Here is a 19,841-nt window from a genome sequence, read left to right as displayed (position 1 = left end):
TACCTAGCACAGTGCCAAGCAGATCATAGCTACTTAATAAATGTTTCTTGAGTAGAATCAAGGATGTACTTCATGAGTCTCTCAGAATGATAAATTGCTGCGGTGTGCTTTTAATATGTTTTGCTGTCATTTAGTTGTTTTTCATTTGTGTCCAACTCCTTGTGACCCCATTTGGGGTTTTCATGGCAGAGATACTGGAATGGTTGCCATTTCCTTCTCCAGCTTATTTTACAAATGAGGAAACTGAGGCAAAAGGGGGTAAATGACTTGCCCAGGGCCACACAGCCAATGAGTGTCTTGAGGATGGATTCGAGGTCAGGAAGATAAGTCTTCCTGACTCCAGGTCCACCACTTTTATCCACTGCACTTTTAATATACTAATATACGGGAATAAGTACTGAGGCTGCTAGATAGCAGAGTAAGTAGAGCCCTGAGGCTGAACTCAGAAATTCTTGTGTTCAAATCCAGCTTCAGACACTAGCTGTGTGATCTAGAGCAAATCACTTAACCTCTGCCTGCCTCAGTTTCCTCAACTGTAAATAATAAATGAGATAACAATAGCATCTATTTCATAAGGTTGTTATAAGGATAAAATGAGAGTAAAGCAATTAGCAGTGCTTGGCACATAGTAGTGACTTAATAAATGCTTGTTCCCTTTCCCTTCCTCTCTAATGAGAACAGAGAAAAAAACAAAAGCCTTAGTAAAAAACCAGAAATATAACATTTACACCGAGCCTGCTGTGTGCCAGGCACTATACTAGGTACTTTACATTTAATATCTCATTTGATCCTCACAACAACCCTGGGAGGTAGGACATCTGCTTATATATACACATACACATACATATTCAAAAGTGGAATGACGTGCTCCAGTAGGAAGTGATTTCCCCTTCACTGGAATTCTTCAAGCAAAAGCCTGATGACCACTTGTTGAGATGTTTTGAAGAAGGGAATCTTTATCTCATTAATATTGGAGTAGTTCGCCTCTAAGGTGCCTTCCAAATCTAAAATTCAATGACATATGTACACATATATGTATACATAAATACATTTACATTCATATGTGTGTATGTATATATACATGTGTGTTTATATACATATGGAAGGAAGCTAGGTGGCACAATGGATAGAGTGCCAACCTTGGAGTCAGCAAGAGTCATCTTTGTGAGTTCAAATACGGCCTCAGACACTTACTAGCTGTGTGACTTCTGGTTTAACACTAACCCTGTTTGCTTCAGTTTCTTCATCTGTAAAATGAGCTGGAGAAGGAAATTTCAAACCACTCCAGCATCTTTGCCAAGAAAACGTCAAGTACAGTCACGAAGAATCTGACACGACTAAAAACAATTGAGCAACATACATGGATGTATAAATTACACACTGCCTTCTTCATGTATTTTGTATTTTGTTATTTACTGACAATTCTTTCAGAGAGATTTCTAAAGTGTACCAGTTAAATGGCTTTTCATGCAACTGTCGATACTAAACATTTTGGGGCGGAGGGGTTGTTATTGGCTATTCCAAAATCTGCAAAAAAAGAAAAAATAGACTTTTCCCTAAAAGTTTTTTCTTTGTATCTTTGGATTATATGACTTAAAATCTCCCTTCTCTAGATTACCCTTCAACTCACCAGCCTCCATGTCTGCCATACACTCATTGGCCTTAGCCTTATGGGTGTCTATATTTTATGAATAATGTTGTAGGCTTAATATGACAGTATTCTGATATACCTATGAAAGTTGATACATCTCTGTACATGGAGCTCTTTTTGAAGTCTGCAGGCATGCTACATATGGAATATATTCACAGATGAATGAGGACCTACCCTATAGTCCTTTTATGTAAATGCTACTTCTGGGAGAGAGATCCCAAAATCCAGTGTCTGCCAAGATTGCATGTTTAATCCTATAAAATTGTAGTTTCCTAGACTTGGAGTCCATTTTAGGTAGTAACAATCAACTGAGAGCAAGTCCTTTATGTTATCCAAATATATGTGTGTATGTGTCTGTGTGTGTGTGTGTGTGTGTATGTGTGTGTGTGTATCTAGGAATGTATGTATATATGTACAAATATCTATATATGTATTTTTTTTAAACTTCCCTTTCCTTGAACTCTTCATCCAAAGATTTACTATAATCCAGTGATACTCATCTCCTTTACTGTTCCTCATATCTCTCAGTCTGAATTTTCAGTGGCTGTCCCCCATGCCTGGAATTCTCTCTTTCTTCATCTCCAACTCTGATTCCCCTATCTTCCTTCAAGTCTCAGCTAAAATCCCCACCTTCATCAAGAAGACTTTCGCAGCCCCTCTTAATGCTAGTAGCTTCTCATTCCTATTTTTGTTGAGTCGTTGTGGTCACATCTGATTCTCTGTGACCCCATTTGGAGTTTTCTTGGTTCACTATTTCCATTTCCAGCTCATTTTATAGATGAGGTAACTGAGGCAAACAGAGTTAAGTGACTTACCCAGGATCACACAGCTAGTAAATGTCTGAGGTGACATTTGAACTCAGAACTTTATAGCTGCAGGGCCAGCATTCTATCCACTGTGTCACCTAGTTACCTCTCATTTACACAATGCAGATCTTGTATGTACATTATTCTTCCATATTGTATCCCCTACTAGACTGTGGGCTCCTTGAGGGTAGTGACTATTTTTGCCTTTCTTTGTATCCCAAGCACTTAGCATATAGTAAACTCTTAATAAATGCTTGCTGACTGACTTAGTACTAGGTAACTCTAAGATTCTAAGTTGCAAGAAAGGTGCTGACCTGTGATTAGTAGCAGGAGTTTCCTATATCCCTGAAATCACAAGGCCAGTCCCTAGCCTGGTCCATATGTGCAAGGCACACTGGGGTCAGACAGACAAAAAAACAAAATTATCCTTGACCCAAAGAGATTCAATTGTACTGATGTGCAAGGAGTAGAGAAATAGCTTGTACGTATAAGAAAATACAAAGTATATTACAACCCTCCTCCCAAAAAATCAATTAGGCCACACATCTATGGAAGTATTGCAGCACTGTTCTTAAGTGCATTCTACGAAGCAGAGCGCTGGTTAGAGACACATAAAGGGGTGGCCCTTTTCTTCTAATTTCCCCTCTGTAGATCAGCATTGGGAGAGATTATTAGGTAAAAACTCTGCTCTCGTACTATCAATTTGAGAATTGTGACTTCACTTTTAAATACCATAGGAAAACTTTATTGGATCATAAGTAGTTGGGAAAAGACTGATTTTCAACACCCTGGTGGCCTTTCACTAGCAAGTGAAAAATCACATAAAATACAGAATCTTTCATTAGGCCAAGAATGATAAGAAATTTCTTTCTATCTCTGGGGCATCAGAAAAGCTCAAGCAGATTTTGCCAGTAATTTTCTCCTATTGACAAATATTGCATCATTCTACAAATACTGCCTTTCACCATCACTGGACTAATTTAGAATATTCTAGAATCTTCTTCATTCTCACTGTCAGCTTTTGATGCAGTTCCAAAATATAATCATTCTCCTACAGTGCTTTCAGTTAGATCCAAAAATCCAAACATTAAATGCTTTGGTTTTTTTATGACCCTAATTGACCATGTGATTTCATCTGTGCAGGGAATTGCTGTAGCAACACAGATGAAGATCTTCTGTGAATTAGTCTTAGAAAGTTTCTTGGAGGTACTGAAAGGTTAAGTGACTTGTCTAGACCACAGTTATAGGTATAAAGCAAAGTCAGAAAGTACAACTCTCCTCATCAGGTGGAATTTGGAATTTGTTACAAGAGTGAATCTTAGCTCTTCTAGTATGCCCTCTGAGAACCCAGAATCAGTTTTATTTTGTGAGAGGCACTAAAAGATTTTAGGGGAGATTTATGCTCCATGATGATTTCTGTCCATGAATATCATGTTACAAGCTTGTGATAGAATTAGCTCTCTGTATGAGTTATGTATTTGATAGAAGGAAAGAATTTAGAACTGGAAAACAACCTTAAAGATTCCACTCTGAGGAGCTTTTAACAAAGGGTCCATGAACTTTTAAAAAGCTTTTGATACCTATATTTAATTGTTTTCCTTTGTAATTCTATGTATTTTATGCATGAAAATCCTCATTCTGAAAAGAAGTCCATAGGCTTCACCAGATTGCTGAAGGGGTTCATGACACATAGTGAAGAGTCCCTCATTTAGACCAGTCTGCTTGTTTTACAGATGAAAAAAGCCCAGAGTGGTTGAGTAATTTTTTCCAAGGTCACCCAAATAATAAGTGATAGAATTAGTATTCAAACCCAGGTTCCCTAATTCCAAATACAATGCCTTTGCTACTATACCTTGCAGTCTCTTTTGAGGTGCTTTAAATATTGTGGAGACCACAGAATTATAATCAGGAGCTAGGACATCAGAAGATGTCTAGCCCAAGCTCCTCTTTTTATATTTGAGGAAACCCAGGCTCAGGCAGTTTTTTAAAAATCAATACATTTTTTTTGTGTTTTTTAAAAATTTCACCTAGATATCCTCATCTTCCTTACTCTACCACCTTTCAGAACTATCCTTTATAAGAAAGTGGTTTTGGGGGGGCTTTCTTTTTGGAAGAAGCTTTGTGTGCCAGATGAGACTCTGAGAAGCCACTAAGAAGCCCCCTGGCTTTGAAATTCAGATGTTGGTGCTTCTCTCTCTGGTAACTATGTATGTATGTAATGGTCAGACAGTTGGATCTGTCTGTTGATCTGTGGGGTATGTATTGTTTATGTCAGATGGTTGGAAGCATGTCTATTGTTTTTGATTTTTCTGTATTTTCTCTGAAGTTCAGGATGCTGACTTTTTCCGCTGAACTAAGTGAATGATGCATGTGCTTGATCAAAGTGATCGTTGACCCCTCAAAAGTTGCTTTCCTTTCAGAAAAGCAGATCTAAAAACCTGTATAGGAGGCTCTCCTATGTATGTCGGGGTGCTTGCTTTTACAAAAGTTCAGAGAAGGAGAAATGATCTAAGTTGAAAAGGTTCTGATACAAATATTGAATAAAGATTTATTTGCCAGGTAATATATACAAGTCAAGAGAAGCAGGATGTTACAATGGATAAAGAGTTTATCTAAGAGTCAGGAGTAACTGTGTTAAAAATGCCTCCTCTGATACATGAGGCTCTGTGACATTGAGGCTCATCACAATGTCTGGAACACAGTAGGCATTTAATAAATGTTTATTGGTTTATTGATTGAGTTCACCTCTCAAAACCCCAAGTTATTTTCTGAGACCAATTATAGCTCAGTTACTGATCAGTGGTGAGAAAGCTTCCCATTGAAAACAAGTGCTGGGGATAGAAAGGTCAAACTAAAAAATGTCCAAGGATTGAAGAAGGTTACCCTCTATCTGGGGATAGAGCATGAAAGAAAACAAGGAAAAACAGGATATTTTGAGAAGAGAGAGAATAACAACTTTTGGGATCAGGAAAAACTTTACAGAGGAAGTAGCATTTGAGAAAACTCGGAGAAAGCTAGATTCTAAGAAGTGGACATGAACAAGAAATGTATTCCATAATTGAAAATCTGATAATAAAACTATGATAAAAATTTAAAAAAAGAAAGTGGGTTTTGAGGGGAGAGGGAAGGAGGGAAAGGAGGGAAAGAAGGAAGAAAGGGAAGGATGAAGGAAAAAAGGGAAGGAAAGAGAGAAGGAGGGAAGGATGAAGGAAGAAGGGAAGGGGAGGAGAGAGGGAAGGAAGGAAAGAATGAAAGAAAGAAGAGAAGAATGAAGGAAGAAAGGAAAGAAGGGAGAGAGGGAAGGAAGAAGAAAGGAAAAGATGGAAAAGGTTAAGGGAAAACAGAAGTCCACATTTTTTATTTTGATTTGCCCAAGTTCACATAGGTAGTAAATGATGAAGGTGGGATTTGACCATAGTTCTTCTGAATCTAGCTTGTGATTAAGGCCACCACATTGTTAAATACTGAAAACACACTCATATTTAGTTTTTCAGTCTAGTTGTATGAGCTTGTTAAAATTCACTTTAGCTCCTTTGGTGAGAATGGAGAGAGACAGAGAGATGGGGACAGAGACAGAGAAAGGGAGAGAGATAGAGAGGAGAGAGACAGAGAGAGATGGAGAGAGAGAAAAGGAGGGACAGAGGGAAGGAAGGAGGAAAGAAGGAAGGCAGAGAGTAGGAGGGAGGGGGAGAGGGAAAAGAAGGAATTTGGGGATTTTACTACTCTCCAGATAATTTACTTTGTAAGTTATGAGACATATACCCAGAATCAAATTGAAGGTGGTAAGTACAAAATTAACTTTTCTTGAAGTTAAAAGGAATTACTTCGAAACATTTGAGTTCAAAGTTGGGTGACTTTGCCTTAAGAGTAGAATTGAGTAATATTTGGGGATATAAAACAGATGCAGAGGGGTCAGCACACGACATAGTCCCCCAGAGTAATGAGGCAGCTTTCCTGATCTTCTCTGGGCACTTACTCTTTCTGACTGTTAATTTATGTGCCTATGAAACTATGTTAGATACTGTGGAGTTGACCAGATCAGTTCCACAGACAGATAAATTAAATCATAGGGAGCCAATCACGGAAAGTCCAAGCAAAATATTAACACTTTGTCTGGCTAAATATTATCACAGACTTTGAGAGTCGGAAGGGACTTCTGTGATGATCTAGTCCAACTCATACATAAAAGGAATTCTCACTATAACATACATGCCTGAAAAGCGATTGTCCAGCCTCTGCTTAAACACCTTGAAGAAGGCTGATCCCACCACCTTCTGAGGCAGTCCATTCAAATGTTTTTTTATTTTACTATACCCTTTTTTAATTTTAAAAAAGTTTTTATTTTATTTCAACTTATGTAATAAAACAAGCATCCATAACATAATATAGTAAAAAAGATAATTGCACATGAAACTGCAAATCTATTATATACAACTTACTATTCCTTTTAAATATATAATAAAGTCATATATGATTTTTTTCCTTTTTTTCTCTCCCCCCCACCCTAGAGATGGCCACACACACACACACACATTCTATACATCTATTTATCATTTCTTTCTCCTTCATGTGTTTTGCAAATTTTGGATAGGTCTAATGTTTAGGAAGCCTTTTCTGAAATCAGTCCTAGCCTCTTTTCTTTTTCTATCCATTGCTCCTGGTTTTGTTCTTTGGGACCAAATAGAGTAATCCTGTTCACTCCTCCATGTAACAACCCCTCAACTACTTGAAGATGAGTATCATATTATCCTCTCTACCTCCCCCCACTACACCTCCCCCAATTCCAGTCTTCTATTCTCTAAGTTAAACATGTACATAGTCCCTTCAACTATCCCCATCAAAACCCCTCACCACCCTGGATGTACTCTTCTGTGTACTTTCCAGTTTAAGAATATACACATTTGACTATTCTAAATACCCCAGTTAATAACAAAGGACCTATGAAGGAAGACTTTATCTGCATCCAGAGAAAGAACTGATAAATACATGTATAGAACGATTTTACATATCTATACATATTTGTGCCTAATAGTAGCTATCTCTGGGAATGGGGGAGGGAAGAGAAAAAAAGAAATTTTTCACGATAACTTTATTTTATATTTAAGAGGAATAGTAAGTTGTACGCAATAGATTTGTAGTTTCATGGACAATTCTTTTACTGTACTATGTTACGGAAAAGCTTGTTTTATTCTATAAATTAAAAATAAAATAAAACAAATCCCCATAGATACAGCTCAAATCCTATTTCCTTTGTGAAACTTTCTTTGACTACTCCAGCCTAAAGCAATTTCTTTGTCATTCTTCTGTCACTCCTTAACACTTGTTTATCCCTTGTCTTTGGTTCATGAATCATCATGAGATAATGAGATAATACCAAGTGAGACAACGTAGGTAATATAATGTATATACATTATATACATTGCTTTATGTTCTTCAAAGCATTATATAGAAACAATTATTATTGTTTTTAATCTATTAATGTGTCATCTCTTCTATTATCATGAACTTGTTTTCAATTTTTTGTATATTTATTACTCATCTCTCCAAGCTAGATTGTCAGACTCTAGAGGCAAGGAGTCATTATTTATCAATTTTGGTTGAGTTGAAGCAACCTAGTAAGTTAGATTTTCTAACTAGGAAATGTGACTATGTTGAGAAAAGTTATTTGAGACTAAAAAGATTCATGCAAATATAACCAGAGTAGAGAGGCAGTGAGGTAAAATGAATAGAAGACTAGACTTGGCATCAGGCGGAGAAGGGTTCATATCCTACCTCCAATACCAACTCTGTGATGCCGTCAAGTCCCTTAACCTCTATGTGGCAACTCAATAGAATTTATCTACTAGTCATAGACGGACATATTAAGTTCTCATGCTAGGGAAATTGCAGCTCCTTCCTTTCTCATTTTCACAGTAACAGTCATAAACTGATTAGTTCAGATGTGTTAACTCTACAATATTTGGAATTTCTCAATATTTTTGAAAACAGCCATTTTACTGTTCTTCCCAGGTCTTTAGTACATATGACTAAGACAAAATCATTCTTCCAATTTGGCTAATTAAATGGAGGGGGGAGTTAAGATGCTTTATTGATGTACTGATTTTAAATTTTTCTTAATTTCAGTTTCTTTAAGGTAGACTATTGATTTTTTATATTGTCTAATATACATCTTCCCTCCCTCATCTCAGAAACCCATCCTATAAAATAACAACAATTAAGAAAAAAGAGGAAGAGGAAAAAATTGTTATCAATCCAGATAATTATCTGAATTTTTAATTTTTCGTCTGAATGTTTTGGGCTCCTATAAACACAGTCAACAGATACCTAGCTTATGCTAAAGGTGCAAATTGCAAACAGTGTGGGAGAGATTTGTAACATGATGCCAGGTGCTGGGTGTGGCAGTGCACGTCTGCAATCATTTCTCCTGAGGAGTCTGAAGCTATCAAATCTCTTGAGTGTAGGTGTCTGCTGTGGGCTAAACATGAAGGTGTCTGCCTCAAATCTAGCATGAATATAGTGATCTCCAGGGAGCAGGATTCCAGGAGGTTGCTTTCGGAGAGAACTGGTCAGGCTGAAAACAGAGCAGGTCAAAACTTCTGTACCAATCAGAGTGGCCTCAAAGGAGTCTCTGCTACTTCTGGTCTGTGGAAAATATGCACACCCAGTGTTAAAAAAAAAAAAAAAAAAAAAGCCCCATGGCTGGTAAGATCTTTCTAGAGTTTTGGCTAATGCTTTGTTCCTAACATCACTCATCCCCTCTTAATTGTTATAGATGAAACTGTTAGGAAATGGGTCTGCATAGTATATAGTCCACTTTAAATTGGACTGATTTTGATTGGTTGATTGAATTATTTTTTTTTCCTCCTCCCAAAACCTTTCTGACAGTTTCAAAGACAGCATGGAAAAATCCTCCTATTCAGACTGGCTCATCAACAATAGCATTGCTGAGCTGGTAGCTTCCACCGGCCTTCCAGTGAACATTACCGATGCTTATCAGGATCCTCGCTTGGATGCCGAAGTAAGAGATGTTCTTTCATTTCCATCTCGGTTCACGCTGTGTGCCATGTGTAATAACAAAAGCTAATGTCAAACAGAAGAATGGCATTGCTGGAATTTATACTTTTGCTTTGATATCTTTTTAAGTTCAGAGCTCTAACATTTGCATTGGTATCTGAAAGATAGAGAAAATTTCCAGATTCTGCCTTATTTCCTAGTAAGGTTGCTGCCATCTTTTTGGTCTAATGTCACTTGTGCTTAACTGAAGAAAACTATAGTTTTAAACTCAGTTAATTTGAATATTAATCAATCAATATATATTTATGTAACACCTACACCAAGCACTGTGGTAGATGCCAGGAGATATAAGGACAAAAGTGAACCAGTCCCTGACCTGATGGAGCATATATTCTAGTGAAAGAGACAATATGTGCACATATAAGAATATAAAGGATATACACAAGAGGAATCCAAAGTGGTTTGGGGAGCGATAGTACAAGTGGCTATGTGGATCTGAAGAACACAGCACTGCGGCTGAGCATGAATGAATGAATTAAAAAGCATTTATTAAGTGCTGAGGATCTCAGAACAAAACTGAATTCATCCTTGATGTTGAGGAATTTATGTTCTAATGAGAGAGGCAATATATATATATGTATATATGTACATATATACATACACACATACATATATACAGTAACTCTACATTATGCTGTTATGCCTATACATCATGCCATGCACATGTAATATATCATGCAATAAGATATGCTGCTATATGTCATGTAATGTCATGACATGCATATGTCATGATATATATATATACAGTATGCTTTTATACTTATATGTCTTGTTATACATATGCCATACCATGTCATAGCATGCTCATACAATATGCTGCCATATGCCATTCACATATGCATATGTCACATCATGGCATGCACACACAACATATTGGAATACTGTCATGGCACACATATAAGATATGTTCTTATGCATTGTGATGTGTTGTATGTCATGTTTCATGCAGTACAACATTTTGGTGTTACATGTTATATTGCATTAATCTATATGACACACATGACATGCTCTGTTTATGTCATGATACTCACATGTAATATACCACTACACATCATGCTGCATCATGCTGTGTCATGTTACATGTCATGTCATGTCATACCTATAGGACATGGATTGTCACACACATCACATTGTGTTTCTGTCACGTGTTGCATCGCGTCACATGTTGGCTGTTACATGTTATGTCCCATTTCACTCCTCCCCCTGGGGCTCTCCAGTTACCCTTATGGGAATTTGGGGGGTGTTAATCTCCCTGCCACTGGTTCAAGCCTTCACTGATTTTTTGAAATATATCATTCCCCTCCATGCACTATGATCCAGTCATAGTGGCCTATTTGCTGCTTCGCATAGACCTCTGCACTGTCTGTCGCTACCGCCTAAAATGTGTGACCTCCTTGCTTTGACCTTTATTCCTCAGTCATCTTTATTTCATGTTTCTGTATTGTGACCTCAGCTTCTAACCTGGCCCTTCAGCTCTGCCCTGTGCCCCTAGGCTTCTGATCAGGGAGTATTCACATAAGTAGCTGGCCCAGACCCACAATGTTGTCATGCTTCACAGGGTGCTTCTGGTCTCTAGGCTCCATCTCCAACTGGGCTCTCCAGCTGTGTAGGCAGAGTGTCCTATGTGGATATATGTGTGCACATACACATGCAGATGTGCACATACACATGCAGATATACACATACAAACATAGTACAATGTATATAATACATAAATAATACATATATACATGTGTATATACGTGTGTTTGTGTAAATATATGTGTATATATGTGTAAATATATATGTATGTGTGTGATTAAATGATTTTTTTTCCATATTAGGAACTCCCAGTGTGAAAACTCCTTCCAAAGCAGTCATGGATGTTGCCGATCACTAACTTAAAATATTAGAGAGCTGTCTAGGGCACGTAAGAGTTAAGTGACATGCCCAGAGCTAGTATGTTTCAAAGGCAGAACTTGAACCTAGCTCTTTCTTTTTCCACATCAGCCCTCTGACCATTAACAATGAACACTGCCTTTCCACAGCAAACATGATAATAACTGTCATCTAAATAGCCCTTTAAGATTTGGGGAGCAGTTTACGTACATTTATCATTTGGTCCTCACAATACCTATAGGATCTAGGTACTGTTCTTATCCCAACTTTAGAAATGGTGAAATTGAATTTCAGAGAGGTTAAATGTCTTAGCCAGGCTTACACATTTCTAAGACAGGATACAAACCCAGGTATTTCTGATTCCTAAAGTGTAACACTTTATCGAATTCTGCTTTACGATGTGATCCCTGGCTTTAGAAGCTACATTCTAACACTGATTGCCACATATCAATGCTATCTATATGTGTATGATATGACAAGTTAATAGCCCAGTCAATCAATAAGCACTTATTAAGCACCTACTATGTGCAGGGCAGTGCACTGAGTGTTGTACAGGGACATCTAAAGATCTTTTTAGGTTTATAGACATAACTGAATCCAATAACAAACATTTATTAAATGGCTTCTCTGTGCTGAGAACGACTATATTTTTAAAAATTTGAACTCATAAGATATTTCAAGAGGACTATCTAGGTACAAACGATATAATGAATGATATCAACTAGACATAATCTTTATAAATCTTCCCAACATTTTATTAATTCTGATACAATTGGCTTGAAGTTTGATTTTCCCCTCTTACGAATGGGTCTCCCTATCTCTCCCAGACTGGAAACATAGAGGGTGCTAATATCCCAATCTCACTATGGACGATGATGAGCAATTTGATCTGTTTCCTTTCTAGCATGGTCCTGTTCACTCCTCCTTAGGCAAACTGGTAGCCCTTGCAACTAGAGTCGCCATATAAATACCCAACTTAGTGCAGACATCTGGTAGGCATAGTCCATCACAACTCAGAACTCCCGAGCTTAAGTAGCCTCAGTTTTCCTTGCAGTTAGGATGCACCACCTGAACCTACAAGTTTAATATAATTTCACTGAAGGTAAGGAACTGTTGCTTATTTGTCCTGGATCCTCTGAAACTCCTAGAGCAGACCCTTTCCCAGAAGAGACGCATTGCAAAGACTCCCTGAACCCCAACAACACTTTGATCCTATGACCTGAACGTGGAAAGTCATCTTGAAATTGAAGTTAGCTCCAGTACTGTGGTATTATGATAAGTACACTTTTGTCATTTTGACTTTCGTAATTTTTCTTTCCTCCTGGGTTTTAAGGAAAAAAAATATAAATAAATTATGTGTTTCTATAGTGATTATTTCACCAAGAAACTCTCCCAGTCATCTCTCAAAAGTCTCAATAAACTTTTCTGGACAAGTTGGAGAGCTTACTCTCAAGAACTAGGAAATCTTTGATTAGTATTTCTTTGTTATCAAGTAAATATATTAGAGGAAGTATCAAAGAGGAAAAATGTTAATCCCTCTCCCCTCCTCTCCTACTCTTCACTCCCTCTCCCTTCTCTTTAAGTAGCCTGCAGGATAGATGGTTATTTGAGAAGCATCATTCCAGAGTGAGCTGAGAGACATATACAACAGTGTCAGTTTTCAGTTAAATACAAGTGAGGCATCAAATCATATGGCTACTGCTTTTTGCCAACAGATGCATTAAAGCAAGTACAGTTCATGCCATGGGACTACTTTTGGATAACAAGACATGGGGAATTTAAATACGCCATCTCCCTGCTGGGTCTAAAGATCTGCTTTGAATATGTCATGGACTGATTAATGACAGCCATATTACATTTGTTTCAAACTTATAGTACATGACAATAAGGGTGCTACCTACTTTAGCTATAAAAAAGAAAAGTAAGAGCCGTCAAGCACAAAGGACGACAATTATTTTCTGTAAATTTGTCAGAAAGATTACATTCTCTGGGTTGATTAGAAGAAATGGTGCTTGCAGACAGAAAGGAGTGGGTTAAAAATTAGGAAATTTGCAGCTTTTCTAGAAATAAAATAAAGCTATATCTTTGCAAAGGCTATCCCCTATGCCTGGAGCATCCTCCCTCATCACCTCAATCCATTTCCTGTTGTTCCTCCAAAGTGTTACTTCCTATTGGAGGTCTCTGGGGAGCCCCTAAATTGTTAGCATTCTCTTGTCTCTGTCTCTGTCTCTGTCTGTTTCTGTCTCTCTGTCTCTGTCTCTGTCTCTGTCTCTGTCTCTGTCTCTGTCTCTCTCTCTCTCTCTCTCTCTCTCTCTCTCTCTCTCTCTCTCTCTCTCTCTCCCCCCCCGCCCAAAAATACATGGTATTTCCTTAACCAGATATGTATGGTGTCCTTCTGGTAGAAGGTGCTTAGTGGAATGGAATGTTGGAATGGGCTGTCTTGTGCATGTGCCTTCAAGCTGCTGTACAGCTAATATTGAACCATAGTTCTATCATAAGATGATTTTTATACTTATCTGTGTATGCTGCTCTTTGATTTAAGACAGAAAGCATTTGAGAATGTATACTTGGTTGTGAGAGAGTTTTTCCTTGGGAAAGATTTGTGTTTAATCTCTGTGTTCTAGGACAGTGAAAGGAAAGGGTTCTTGCCAAAATGACTCATTATTGAACAAGGAAAGCAATTTGTCAGCATAAGATTTCTCCCTCCTGTCTGGGGAATCCTTCCAACACATTCTTCCAGAGTGACAGCTGTCAACCCTCAGCGTACTCAGGGCCTAAAGTGACCTACAGAACCAAAGCCCTCAACCAAAAGACTGAGCCCACCTTTACCTGCCATATTTCCTATTAAGATGATGTGAAACAGGAGACATAGCGTTAAGTCCTTCAAATGACTTCACAAGTTAAAATGCTATATAACCATGTTCCTTCAAGACAAAAGGCTAATGCAACTGAAAACTAAATTGCTTTATGCTCTTAGAGAAGGCCAGTCTTTCAGATGCCTCGCTGAAAATAATCTCCAGGGGAAGAGCTTGCCTGGAGATATATGGCACCTTGAGGAACTCTGTTAGGTTTATCTGAGGATGTTTGATTTCTTTCCTCATCTGTGTCTGGGATATGTGCCCATAATTTTTCCTGGCTATCATAACCCTGTTGTTACTTATCGGTGGCAAAACGTAAGGCACTCTGACTAAGTACTCAGAGATGCTGCTCAGATGTTTCAAAATTCTAGGTCTCAGACTGCTGGGAAAATTTCTTGCTTTCCTATGTTCCCTACTTGTAAATTGGGAATAATATAAAACTGACCTCCTTGACCTGAGTAAGGATTCATTAGTTAGCAAGAACAAGAGACAGTTAATCTCTCTCTCCTATCCTATCAACTCCTAACAATGGATAATTTCCAGCATCCTTCTCTTCCACTCCAGCTGTCAGAGCTGGCAGAATGCTGATGGAGGAAATCCTGGAACCATGCTCATGGCATCTACTACCAAAGTGGTCCATAGCAGCACGATTGTTTTCATCTATCTCCTTTTTCCTCTTAATGTCTGCTAGGTGCAAGGCACTAGCCTCAGGACCGAGGATACAAACATTAAATGTCATAATATGGTTTTAGAAAGGTTCATAATACCAAAATCTAGTACAAGGAAACACAAAGCAAACAAAATGACAGGAAAGCAGGTCAGCTTTATTGAGGGGACATACCTATTACAAAATGAAAGACAGTCATGGTGGGAACTGATCATATGTGCTGAAAGTACCCAATTCCAGAGACTCTTGATGAGTTCTTATAAGGTGAATATCTGGGTCCAAGAGGACCAAGCACTGGGGGAAGGGAGCAAAGAGCCTGGGCCTGGGGACCATGTTAATTCATGCTAAAAAGTGGGGAGTGGGAAGTGAGGGAAGACTTCTGGAGGCAACTTGGTGTTGCAGTAGGCAAAGCGCTGGACCTGGTGTCAGGTAGACCTGAGTTCAGATGTAGCCTCTGACACTTACTAACTCTGTGACCCTGGGCAAGTCACTTAAGCCTCTGTCTGCCTCAGTTTGCTCATCTAACAAATGGGAGTAATAATAGTAGCTACTTCACAGAGTTATTAGGAGGATCAGATGAGATAACATATGTAAAGCACTTTACAAATCTTAAATCTCTGTATAAATGTTTGCTATTATTATTACTGCTTGTCTTAATATAATAGGGTGACTCAGGTGTTATGAGCTTTTCTCAGTCCTTCTTCATTTAACAAGATAGGGAGGCTACTGTCCCTGACTTTGGGGAGCTTATGTCCAATTGGGTCCCCAATGTATCAGAAAATTTAAGGAAATAGAGCAGCCAACCAAAGAAAGTTCTGGTCCTCACAGAAAGATCCATCCAGTGGAGACTATCAGACACCAATAAGGTTCCTTCAGAACACAACTCCATTTCTTCCTCTCAGTCACAGTCTGTTTTTGCTTCAATTCAGTTCTATAAACATCTACTGCTGGATGCAAAGCGCTGTCCTTGGTGCCTTTACCAGGGTATGAAGTCTCCTGAGCTTCTGTCAAAGTACCTGGAAAAACTATGAAGACCACGCTTGTTTCTTTTTTTAAAAAAAAAGTCTTACATTTTTTTACTTTATATTTTGGGCAGAAAAATAACCTGGACTGGATGAAAAAAGTACTAATTAAAACATGGTTCATTAGAAAATATTTGTGGGGGCCCAGCTTCCATAAAAGTCCTATTCTGATATGTCTCCTCTTAGTGTAAGGGTGACTCCAAGTTCTGGCAGATTATACCCATAAACCCCCAGCTTTGGCAAGTTCTGCTCTGTCAATAGTATGTGTCTGTCAATTGAAGATTCACTTGATTACATGTGTTGAGGCTTTTCACCAGAAGCCTGGCTACCAGACGTTGAATTTTTTTGGCCACAACTAATGAGCTCATCTACTAAGGAGCAGAGGGAAGGGCTTGCCATCTGAGTCAGCAGTGAGAGTGTCTATCCAGATGAAGTCATGCATTTCAGATTGACTGAACTATAGATGCTGAATATAGGTACTTGATTGAATTTTTGTGTTTCATTTTAGTATTTCTCCTTGAGAAGGCACATCTCTTAAGGACAAGGACTGTGATCCCTTTATTCATATATGAATTCTGCAGATGATATGTTACCATGCATGGGAAAAGAATAGAGGTTAAAAATAGGGGATAGTAATAATGATATTGATAGCTAGCATTTATATAGTACTGTAAAGTTTGAAAAGCATTTGTATATGTGTTATTTCATTTGGTCACATAAAAATTTAAGGCCTTTTAAATATGTGCTATGTACCTATATGTATGTCATTGCTAATATCTCACATTTATATAGTGTTCTAAAAGAATTTTACATATATTATCATCTTTGATCCTTCTAACAACCAGTTGAAGAGATATGATCGTTATTATCCACATTTTACAAATAAAGAAATTGAGAGGTTAAATGATTTGTGTCAATTACTACTAAGTGGAAGAGCCGTGATTCAATGAGGGTCTTCTACCTCCAAAAACTGAGCTCCTTCCATCATGTTATAACGTGAATTATTTCATCCTCTTGTTTTTATGTCAGAATTATCCATTGCCTTTGTCTAGAACAAGAATTCTTAACCTGGAGTTTGTAGACTCCCATGGTGTTGGTGGATAGATTTCAAGCAGTTCATGAACTTGGATAGGAAAAGAAATACATCTTTGTTTTCACTAACCTCTAGCAAAAATTTATTATTGATGCTAATAATAAAAATAACAATAGCATCTCCTTCCATTAGTCTTAGAAAAGTTATATAACCTTCAGCAGGCTGTAAGAGGGGTCCAAGACACGAGAACCCTAGATTTAGGAGATTTACCTTGCTAGCCATTTTCAATTTTATTCCACTTAATTGTTTGCTGTAGACTAAGCCTTCATTTTGTTGTTCATTTGTTTCAATCATGTCTGATTCTATGTGATGCCCGTTTGGGGTTTTCCTGGCAAGGATATTGGAGTGGCTTGCCATTTCCTACTCTACTTCATTTTATAGATGAAGAAACTGAGGCAAATGGGATTAAGTGACTTGGCCAACTCTGGGCCTGGCACTCTATCCTCTGCACCACCTAGATACCTAGGCCTTAACCAAAGAAAAGAAATCAAGGATTTGTCCCAAGGGATTGAAGTTTAAAGAATGGAAAATTTTAGCACTATTTCAGCAGCAAGAAAGAAGTCAATCAACCAAATCTTATCTTGATTATTGATGGTATTATTTCATCATCATGAATTACCCATTTGATTTCAGAACATTTCATACTGCTTACCTTGGAGACCAAAATTGCCAGATGTGGCTCTCCCCCTTTAAGGTATCACAAAAACATGTGTATGTGTTGCAACTGCATGCAGATACCATATGCATTGGGCAAGTCTGGTGAATTTTCAAAGGCTAAACTCTATGCATGAGAACTTTCAAGATATGATAATTATTTAGTCTTTCTTATAACTTCATTGAAGGAACTCCTGAAAATGAGTTGCCATCTAGGACACTATATTTAAAAATCCTTTGGCTTTCCTTTGATATAGGATATAAAAGAGCATCTCAGAAGGCTCCAGAAATCCAAAACAGGCATCACTGAATGACTGTCCAAGATAGCATATTCCTTGTGCTTAATTTTCTCTTTCCTTCCATTTTCATCTTGGTGGAAGAAATGGGGTTGTCCCAAATCTCCTCAGCCAAATAAAAGGAACAGACCACTGGACACTCTGAACTCTTCTACATTAATGCTTGAAAGAGGAAAGATCCAGGGAAGAGGACGGGGGAAAGAAAAAAAATCAAGCAGCTAATAATGGGTTAGCTTTATGCAGAGACAAAGTTTGTGATTAGTTATTTGGTTTGATTTTGGGGACTACAGGAAAGTCTCATTTTTCACTATTCCCTATCCCTTAGACTGTGAGCAATTTGAGAAAAGAGGCTGTCTTTTGTCTTTTTTTGTATTCACTCCACATAGTGCCTGGAACATAGTAGGAATTGATTGATGCTTTCTGCCCCACCCCCTATCCTGTGGCAGATGCTTGAAATTTTAATTACAGCTTCATCTTAGAATCAGGAGTTAAGACAATGCTGTTCAGAATATGGCAAATTTTGGTCAATGAGTATTTATTTAGCATAAAGCAATGCCAAGATAAGAATGTAATAGCTGCTGCCTTCAAGGAGCTCATATTCCGTCATTTCAAACATGTGGCATTCTTTCATCAAAAAAAATTGAGGCTTTCAAAGATCTAATTTCTCTGTTTGAATATTGTGAAGTAAAATCTTGTCTATGTGCAACTTTTTTAGAATGTAATGTTAAATATATTTTTTCAAATAACTGGTAATTTAGCTCTTTAAGCACCAAAGCTTCCTTTTAGAATCTGTTAGACTTTGCTTCTTAAACAGTATATAGTTAGCTTATTTTTAACCTTTTCTTGATGAGTTAAAATTGTTCTCATAAACACTAATTATTGTACTTAGGTGTCCTTAGAGAACTATTGAATTTTGTGGGACTGTTTGTAACTACACAGTCTGGTCCTGGATCACTACCATTTTTAATTCCTATACTTTCTCCTTAGGCCCTTTTTCTCCTCTTTATTTATCTGTGAAGATCGACTTCTTACTGTTGTCTATGTGCCTGCCATATGATATAATGGGAAGAACGCTTGTATAATCATAGCCCTTTAAGTCTCCGTATACATCCTAGGGTTGGCATAAAGACCAAATGGAGATAAAATATGCAAGGAAATTAGCAAACCTGTTAAATGTCTTGATTCTTATCTACAGTAGGCTAAGAAACTAGGTAGTCTACCTTATAGCTAACATAGTAACAATAGGTAACATTTATGTTCACCATGTTCCAGGTATTGTGCTAAGAACTTTTTCCAAACGTTGTCTTGTCAAACGCTGTCTTGTCACAACAACTCTGAGCGGTAGATGCTACTATTAACCCCATTTTACAAATGAGGAAACAGGCAAACAAAGGGTAACCGACTTGCCCAGGGTCACAAAGCTAGTAAATATCTGAGGTTAAAGTTGAACTCAGGTCTTCATGACTCCAGGCCCAGCACTCTATCCATTGAACCATCTAGCTGCCAAGCATCTTATTAGAATTATATATAAAATGGGGGGGGGGGAGGAGGGGGTAGTTCAAGCCCTGCTTCTGACACACACTGTCTATGTGACCCTGGAAAAGTCATTTAATGTTTTTGTGCTCTAGGCATCTCTGGAAGACTAAGTTATAGAGAAAGTGCTTATCTTTACTTATCTGTGTCAGTGATATCATGGATATCTAGTCCCTATGCCCCCATCTCTATGCCAGACTCTTCAGGCAACTTCATATATCTGTGATGACAAAAGTGACTTGAGAGTCCTGTGTTTGTAAATAACACTTAGCTCAGGCTTTGTTGTTGAATTGTTTTCAGTCCTGTCCG

At 37.9% G+C, this 19,841-nt stretch overlaps 1 protein-coding gene across 5 annotated transcripts in view; it reads left to right on the top strand.

The window, feature by feature from the left end:
• PDE11A (phosphodiesterase 11A) overlaps window positions 1-19,841 on the top strand; it is a 571,707-nt gene that overhangs the window by 335,458 nt on the left and 216,408 nt on the right. For all 5 annotated transcript variants that reach the window (XM_072612423.1, XM_072612422.1, XM_072612427.1 and 2 more), the window contains one exon: window positions 9,343-9,475. In XM_072612423.1, coding sequence (XP_072468524.1) covers window positions 9,343-9,475 — 133 coding nt within the window. The remainder of the gene's footprint in view (window positions 1-9,342; window positions 9,476-19,841) is intronic.

The sequence above is a fragment of the Notamacropus eugenii genome, chromosome 5, assembly GCF_028372415.1.
Source record: "Notamacropus eugenii isolate mMacEug1 chromosome 5, mMacEug1.pri_v2, whole genome shotgun sequence".
Lineage (NCBI taxonomy): Eukaryota > Metazoa > Chordata > Mammalia > Diprotodontia > Macropodidae > Notamacropus > Notamacropus eugenii.
Note: the sequence above shows the minus strand (reverse complement) of the source record. Positions and strands in the feature narration are given on the sequence as shown.